This window comes from Sinocyclocheilus anshuiensis, unplaced genomic scaffold, assembly GCF_001515605.1.
Source record: "Sinocyclocheilus anshuiensis isolate Anshui unplaced genomic scaffold, SAMN03320099.WGS_v1.1 scaffold1056, whole genome shotgun sequence".
Lineage (NCBI taxonomy): Eukaryota > Metazoa > Chordata > Actinopteri > Cypriniformes > Cyprinidae > Sinocyclocheilus > Sinocyclocheilus anshuiensis.
Genome location: NW_015551059.1, coordinates 140,145 through 148,766, shown reverse-complemented (window position 1 = coordinate 148,766; position 8,622 = coordinate 140,145). Strand labels below are relative to the sequence as shown.

At 36.3% G+C, this 8,622-nt stretch overlaps 1 protein-coding gene across 1 annotated transcript in view; it reads right to left on the bottom strand.

Moving 5' to 3' along the window:
- The window catches only part of tcf25 (TCF25 ribosome quality control complex subunit), an 83,072-nt gene that overhangs the window by 25,652 nt on the left and 48,798 nt on the right, over nucleotides 1-8,622 (bottom strand). Inside the window, exon 15 of the mRNA XM_016451811.1 lies at nucleotides 3,107-3,197. Within this exon, the coding sequence (XP_016307297.1) occupies nucleotides 3,107-3,197 (91 nt within the window). The remainder of the gene's footprint in view (nucleotides 1-3,106; nucleotides 3,198-8,622) is intronic.

Below are 8,622 nucleotides of genomic sequence, written 5' to 3'. Positions count from 1 at the left end.
ACTAAATGTCATCAGTTTTCGTCGACTAAAACTAGACTAAAATGTCATCAGTTTTCGTCGACTAAAACTAGACGAAAATAGTCATGGATAATTCTGACTAAAATAAGACTAAAATGCTCAGACTTTTAGTTGACTGAAACTTGACTAGACTAAAAAGAGTATGAACGTGACTAAAATTAATAAAAACTAAAATGGCAGCTTCACGCAAAGACTAGACTAAAACAAAAATTAAAACAGGCCGCCAAAAACAACACTAGTCTTATCGAAAACAAATATTCTGTGATAAAGTAATCCATATGAAACCAACGCGATATCCAGTCTTTCTCCTTCTAGCTTCATTATCTCTAATTAGATCACGCCCACGCGCTACTTTCGCTTTTGATATTACAATCGTCCACGTGAGACGCACAGCATGTAAACGCCTACATCACAGCAAACAAAGCAGCAAGACTTTTCCTCAAGTTCATCTCGGCTACTGTTCGTTTCTGGAAGAAGACGCGCTGTGAGGAATAAGACAGAATTTACCTCAGAAAAAGATGCGCTGAGAGGAATAAGCTTTGGATTACCACAGAAAAAGAAGAACGCGGCGGCACACAGCACTTAGGATGGGATAAATGCAGAGCACTAATTCAGAGTATGGGTTACCATACTTGGCCACATGTCACAATCACTTTCATCACTTTCTTTCACTTTCCAACACAGACTTGTTGCTGCCATAGTTTTTTACTCTGTATTTACTCTGCATCACTTAAAGCACAGCTCTGTTTTGACATCGGCTTGTCAGATAATTTGATCCATCCATTACAGTTATCACCATCAATCGCGCAACAATTTGGCAGATTCACTCGCGTAATTTTTTACACTCGCGTTTGTCATTCCTGAAACAGTATACGTGGACGGTTGGGTCCTCTTAGACCATAGACTGTTAAAAAAAAAAAATGGACGACATGTCTCCACTTCCTTCCACTATAGAGAAGTGAAGTCAAAACATTCTCAGTATGGCCGTTGTCATCTTGTGAAAATGACATCATTTGGAACCATAGTCTGCGCAGTAGTGATTGTGAGGTGGAGCCACGGTATCAAAGTTCCGCCCAAACTCACGCAGACCCAATGGCAAGATCACAATCATGACACCACACCCCGTTTTTATAGCATCAAATAACTAATTAAAAGCAAACTTGTTAGAAAAACGAACACTTGAACATACATCAGCATGCTAAGAACTACCTAAGATGACAGAAAATATCTTTGGAAAAAAAATATTTGAAGTGTAATTTGATTGTTTAGTTTGTCTCAGATCCCATTACATTACATGGTGAGAGCGGGTTTATGACCTACTGTATACTGCATCCAGTCACCTAGGGGCGATCAAAATGCTTTGTCTTCACTTTTCAGGACTCATGTGGCACGCTTGTCTTAGACAAACAAAACTTTTCTTCAAACTGTGAATGAAGTATGTAGAGAGACAAAAGGGCGTTTCCCTTACAGCGCAACTGACCAAGCTTACTCGCGCGAAAACTCCTGATGTAATCAATAATTAACTACACAATGAATTCCTTATTTACATCATGTATGCTTTCTTTTTGTCTTTATTATAATATGAAGATCTGTGAGCATGTAGAACTACATAAACTTGCGAAAACAAAATTAGTTCAGAGCGGATTCTGAATAACCTACAGTAATAACCTCTGATTGGCCACTGCTTTCAACAGAGATACCTGTGATTGGCTACAATACTCAATGCTGCAAAACTTTTGGTTTTGTAATTTGAAACCAGAGCACGCACATATGTAAGTTTTTTCCTAACAAAATTCAAATGAAAATTCAAATGAATGAATCTGAGTGTAAACGGTGTGAAAAGCATTTGGTTAATGGTGAATTAACCTATTGTGCATAACGTGGTGGCTCCTGCTTGTAGCTGGACTCGCTGCATTTGAGATAAAAATGAAGGAATTATATATTGTATAAGGTGATAAAACAATAGAAGGAGACCCGGGTTGCACTGTATGTTCGTTCACACACATCTATCGGATTGGCAGCTGCCTTCAGCCTGGCAGCCGGCTCCCCCTGCCGCGCAAAGATTTCACACTCTCGTGCTCGTTGCGTCTCAAAGCTCCGCCCACGCTACTTGATTGACACTCCTCATTTATCATTTGCAATGTCCATTTGAGCATTTGATTTGCCTTTTGCGGTTTCCGTTTGAGCATTTGATTTATAATTTGAGTATTTGATTTATTATTTGCAATGTCCAATTAAGCATTTGATTTATGATTTGAGCATCTGATTTATCATTTGAACATTTGATTAATCATTTGTGATGTCGGTTTGAGCATTTGATTCATGAACTGAATTAGATTTAATTATGGCAGGTTTATAATGGGTTGATAATGAAAATTAAATATAAAATACAAATTATTTTTAATTTGATTTTGATACAGTTCATGCTTCCCTGAATGAGGAAATTAAACTGCATTTGAGTATTTGATTTCTCATTTGAGAAGCCATTTTAAGAGTTAGATTTTTAGGCATTTGAATTTTCATTTTGTTCAGAAAAAACTTCCGTACGCACACAAAAACGCACAGGAGCGATTGAAAGAGGGTGACTTCAAGCGGGTACAGAATTGAGTTGGTACTACTGGCACTGTAAAAAGCCCCCCCCAAACAATTTTAAAAACTCACCGGAACTACACGAATCACAGAAATGACCCATTTTGAATTCAAAACGCAGAATTTCACTGAAAGGTGACAAGTTTGCATCCCTGAATGTTATATGATGCTGATAACTGAATGATTCTTCTGCTGTTGGTGGTGTGTTTAGGGGTGGCAGATGTACTATACAATGCTGCAGAAACTGCATATTCCTGCACAAGAAATAACACTGACCAAGGATCGTTCAAAAAGGCGACCCCTGAAAAATCAAACCTCAAACCAAAGAAAATGAGCAAAATGGTAAAGACTTTTGGTCAAATGCTTTGAAGGTTTACAGAGGATTCCCTCCAAATCAACAATGGCTCAATTACATGCGGTGTCAAAGAGAGCACGTTTTGATTACTGCGTTCTTACTGCCTCTCAAGGTGTAGTTTAGAAAATTAGGTATGTCTCTTACTAAAGGAAGGGTAGCTGTTGCCTCCTTGATCTCAGACATCAGCACATGTCTATGGATGTTCCTGGGAGCACTCTGGTATCGCTGCTTCCTCCTGTCCAATACAGACCCAGAAAAAAACATAAATATTCTCACCTTCTCACACAGGAAAAAGAAATGTACCCAACACAAAAAAATTCAGTACAAATGGTTTAGGTCTATAAGCTAAAACCTTATCTTTTTACTTGGGTTTTTAAAAAGCAAATTATTTTTCTGAAGCATTCTATACATTAAGTTGCCTTTATTATTACTTGGTTTTAATCTCATTATGTATTTTATGTATACTAATTGTATCTCATTATCATTATAAAGAGGGTATAATCTTTAAATAATGGTATATTAATTATGGTATTTTTATTAGTTTTCATGTGAAGTACTTGGTGCTTATTGTAAAGCAATTTGAGCTCTTTGTATTAAAGGTGGTATACAAATAAAGTATTATTATTATTATTATTATTATTATTATTATTATTATTATTAAGGGTGCACTAAGTGAAAAGCCATGTCAGTGGAGTCAGGGAAAGAGAGAGACATTTATGACCTTATTCTTGTGGTCAACATGACTTTACACTCTTATCAGGATGAAAATGGAATTATCAGCACCTTGTTTACAGTACAATTTCACTCTGATATTGAGAAAGTAAATATAAAGTGTTCAATTATGCTTTGTACACTTTTAACTAGTGCATAATGTTGCTATTTGAGCATGAAACAAATCTGCAAATTTACAAAGCACAGTCCTTACAAAGCAATAACTCCAAAGGGAGTTATTCTCTATATCAGTATGCACTGTTTATGTACTTCCTCAAACGCCTCCATTGTAGTCCTGAGTTCCCTTTCAATATCAGTCTCTCAACATTGCGGCAGATAGCGGACGCTATGGGGAAACACCCTTTCTCCTAGAAATACTGAAATATGATTAAATCATGCTGTTGCCTTGCTTTGCCTTTGACAATAAGCTGGCCACTGAATTGCTTCCGCCCTCCCACAGCCTAAAAGCCATGGAGAAGGAAGCAGCGGCAGCCAGAGGCAACTGAGTCAGGGGATGAGCTCAGGCCGAGTCAGTTTCTACGTCCCTCGCTTCCACCTGAACTACCTGTGATTTTCGCCAGGGATAGGGACCAGTGGTGGACTTTCAGGACATGAAAATAAGCAGTTTCAAAGAGGCGATCTACCTGCTCCAGCTGCTCACTCATTGACAATATATGAGCAGCCCCTGCCTCAGAGCAGCTGTTTTTCATATAGGTGTGTAGTGATGATTACACTAACCACTATATATCCCGGCGCTGCCACTGTTCATTGCCCTTCTATGATAAGCACTGGCTGTGCCGCCAGTATATATGTAGGTGTGTAACGTTGCTTACACTGACCGAAATTTATGCTGGTGCCACACTACTCGTTGCCCATCTATGATAAGCACCGGCTGTGCCACTGTTTTCATATAGGTGTGAAGTGCTGCTTACACTAGCCACTTACACTTATGGCTATGTGCCTAAAGCCAACAGGTTACTATTGTAAGACACTGTATGTCTGCTTATGCTCTTTGGCTGCAATGGTTCTGTCATATTACATATTAATGTCCTACTATGAGACAAAGTGTTTAGGGCTATCAGCTGTTTATAGCTATCTGAGGTGTTTCCAAATAGCGTCAGCTATTTGATGCAACATCTCGCTCCCTCATTTCAGGGAACCAAGTCAGTAACCCAAGAGGTTTTCTTCCAGGAATACACACGTCACAATATCTCAAATTTAAATAATTTCTGCCTAAGGCATGCCCAAGGGGGTGAGGCCTGGTTGAGCTGCATAAGTAGTGTGTTATCGCCATGTCCAAGAGACAATGTTTCACAGATCTAATATACTGATACACATGCGATTTCTTCCCCAACTGTTTACATTCACAGACACAACCAACATAATGTGAAATTTTATTTTTTTGTGTTATTTTGACAGCTAATGTGAAAGAAATCTTAGTTAAATGATCACACGATGCGACATCTGACTACTGGCTTTCTGTGTGCGTGCTTTGCGTGTGTGTGTGCACTCAGAAAACCGTATATCAGGAATTTAAACTGACAAGGCTTTAAAATGCATGCAGATATTTTGTTTGTTGTTGCTGGAGTATCCATGGCAAGAGCTGTAAAGGCATAGCCCTCTTCTGGGAGCTCATTTGCATTTAAAGAGACACACACAAAAATAATGTGTTTTCGCTTAGATCAAGGTTTCCCAAACGGGGGTTTGCAAGGGAATTTCAAGAGGGTTCTTGAGTTGATGAAATGCTCAATTAAATTATTAAATTATCAAACTAAATTGTAATTAAATCATAAAGTTTACACACATAAATAATTAAAAAAATAGTGCTTATAATTAGTAATAAAGTAGTGTTTCTGCTGTTCCATAAGCACCACTTGCTGTCAGAGAGTGGATTTACATTTTCATTCAGCCTTTCTGCTGTTTTTGTTCTGGCCAATGTAAAAATTGGACCAAATTTTTTTTTGTAAATCTTAACTGGTAAATGGAAAACAATCTAATGTGCACTCAAAAAAATCTCAACACTTCAATAATAAGGTAGTCTATGTAGAACTGCTTATTATGGCTGCACGATTATGACAAAAATCATAATTGTCGATTATTGCCTTGAAATTGTAATTGCGATTATTAATTACGATTATCACAATTTACATTGAATGATGTTTATACCATTGTTTGATGCACCTGCATGTCGTATTTTTATATGAAAATAAACAAGCTAAAAACACAAACTGAAAAACGTTGTGCTTTTCTATAGTATTAAGCCTCAAATGTCAACTATACATCGGATTGGTTTCTTCTTTAAATTATAAAAAAAAAGTACAAATATAAATGGTATTATAGTGTTATACTAAAACTAAAATTAAAACAATGGAAAAACCCTTAAGATAACATGTAGAAAGAACAAAAAAAGCATCTTAAGCACACAGAATAACATAAGTGGACTTTGAACGATTAATTGCCACTTTGAACGATTATGTAATTGTGGCATCCATAATTGTAATCGCGATTAGAAATTTGATTAATTGTGCAGCCCTACTGCTTATAGAGTAGGGCTGTCACTAACGATTATTTAGGTAATTTAGTAATCTGTCGATTATTCTGACGATTGAGTAATCGGATAATTCATAATTAATTTTTTTGTCGTAATAAAAATAGACCTAAGTGAACAATAGCTTTTAAAATGGCTTCAAATACATATATAATAGCAATTAAGTAAGGGATAATCAACGGCTTGCCGTTCATTAAAGGATTTTAAATGCAGACGCGGAGGCAAAGAACCACCCGACCTGCTTATTCCATGGTCATTTGCCAAGTTATGGACAAGTTAAAAGTAGTATTGCTCTATTCAGCGCAATATTTGACTGAATGGGTAAAAATGATGGTTATTTTCATCAGTTACAGCTCGTTAGCTCTAGCATTCTGCCCGCTTCAAATCAGACACAGATGAAATAGTGAAATAATGAAATGTATTTGAATTAATTATTGATCGTTTGTTCAAGAGAGAGAAAGAGAGATGACAGTTGAGTGTGTGAATTACCTGCGTCTGTGCGTCTCTCTCTACAAACAATGAAGTTGTGAGTTTAGTTACTTAAACAGAGATTTTACCTCATCGTTGCTGAGGAATATAATGCAGTGATCCAGTAGCCTATCTAAGCCATTTTATTAATAAAAGTCGTGGGGGCGCCTGTGTTTGTGTAGGTTTATAAATGATTTACCTTACACATCTGATGAAATGGCACACGTTGCATTTCCAGTTGAACGTTATAATAAACCCAAACTCACAGCAATATGCAGAGATTCATTTTAATTAATTAATTTATTTATTTATGCATTTAGCAGACGCTTTTATCCAAAGTGACTTACAGTGCATTCAGGCTCTAAATTTTTTACCAGTATGTGGGTTCCCTGGGAATTGAACCCACGACCTTCTGCGCTGCTAACGCAATGCTCTACCACTGAGCCACAGGAACTCAGAGAGAGGAAGAGATGGAGTTTGAAATGCTCCATGCATGTAAATGATAACAGTTCGTTTGGAGCAGCATTTACTGTGAACGGAGCCTCTTTGAGAAGCACGTATGTAACCTACACGCATGTAAATAATTAAAGCGCATATATTAAACCGGCATTGCATATATTTAATTGAATCATAGCGTTTGTGAATTCACAAAGTTTAATATAACACTCAGCCTTGGAAGACGGTCTAATAGAGATTTTCATGGATTCTCATCTGTGAAATGCGCCACTTCTGGTATTTTGCAGATTACTCGGTACGTACCTCGGTTTTGATGTCACGGTTAGGTACAGTTTCAGTACAGCAGGGGGAAAAACTAAACACTTTTTTTTTTTTTTTATTAAACAGTGGTTTACTGAAAAAATTGCTCTCTTTAAATAAATTCAGTTATAATTCAAATTTTCTTAAGGATAAAAATCTACCTCGGCTTATGCTCTAAACTATAGTGAGCTGTTTTACATTACCTACTATAAGGTTACAGTTAACAAGAGAGCCCAAACTTAAATTTAATTACAATTTATTTTTAAATCTAACAAGCAACACTCATCTTACAAAAATGTATGCAAACATGTAAATTGCACATAATGCAGTTTTTAAATTAACTTCTAAATTATAAAAATTATATATGTTGTTTAAATATATTCATTTACACAGTGCCTCTCATAACTCGTTTCATAACAGATTTATTTAAACATTAAATAATTAAGACATCACTAACAGGTAGAATAAAATATAATGAGTATATAGTCTAATATTTCATGAAATGCTCTTCTCTAGACTTCATTTATAGCGCATTAACGAGCTGTGGACACTGATGACTTGCCTGAGGTAAATGAAATGCTTTGTGACATTTTGTTTACAAGCTGTTTTTTAATGCCGTCTTTCCGCGGTTGAAACACTGATTGAGTGATTACGTGAGGCACGAGATGTTCGTTCATGTTTATTTCATGTTAAAACTAGTAAAAAGGAAGGGATGATCGCGCTCCCGTTTATACAGCGATCTGTCGCGCCGCATCAAAGAGCGCCAAAACGGAATTTATTGTTTGAATTTCCTGAAAAAAGGACATAATTTGAAAGATGAAACTTTGTTTCTTATCAGAAGTAGCAATATATAAAACAAAGTTTCCAATTAAGTTCCACTTGTGCAGTGGTTAAAACATGTTGTATTTGTTCGGTACACATGCATACCGAACCGAAAGACCCGTTACAATTACACCCCTAATTGTAAGTCACCCAAATCATATTTTTTATTTGTTTAAAATCCGCTGATTTTCAATATAAAACTTGATGAAATGATTTCAATGTGTGTTTGAATACTTTTTGAACATTTCCACTGTCATCATTTTGGTCACTATAATCGAGATATGAAATTATGCCATTTTTTTCAAAATAACAATAGCTATGTAAAGTAATTCTAAGAAAAAACTTTAAAATGGAT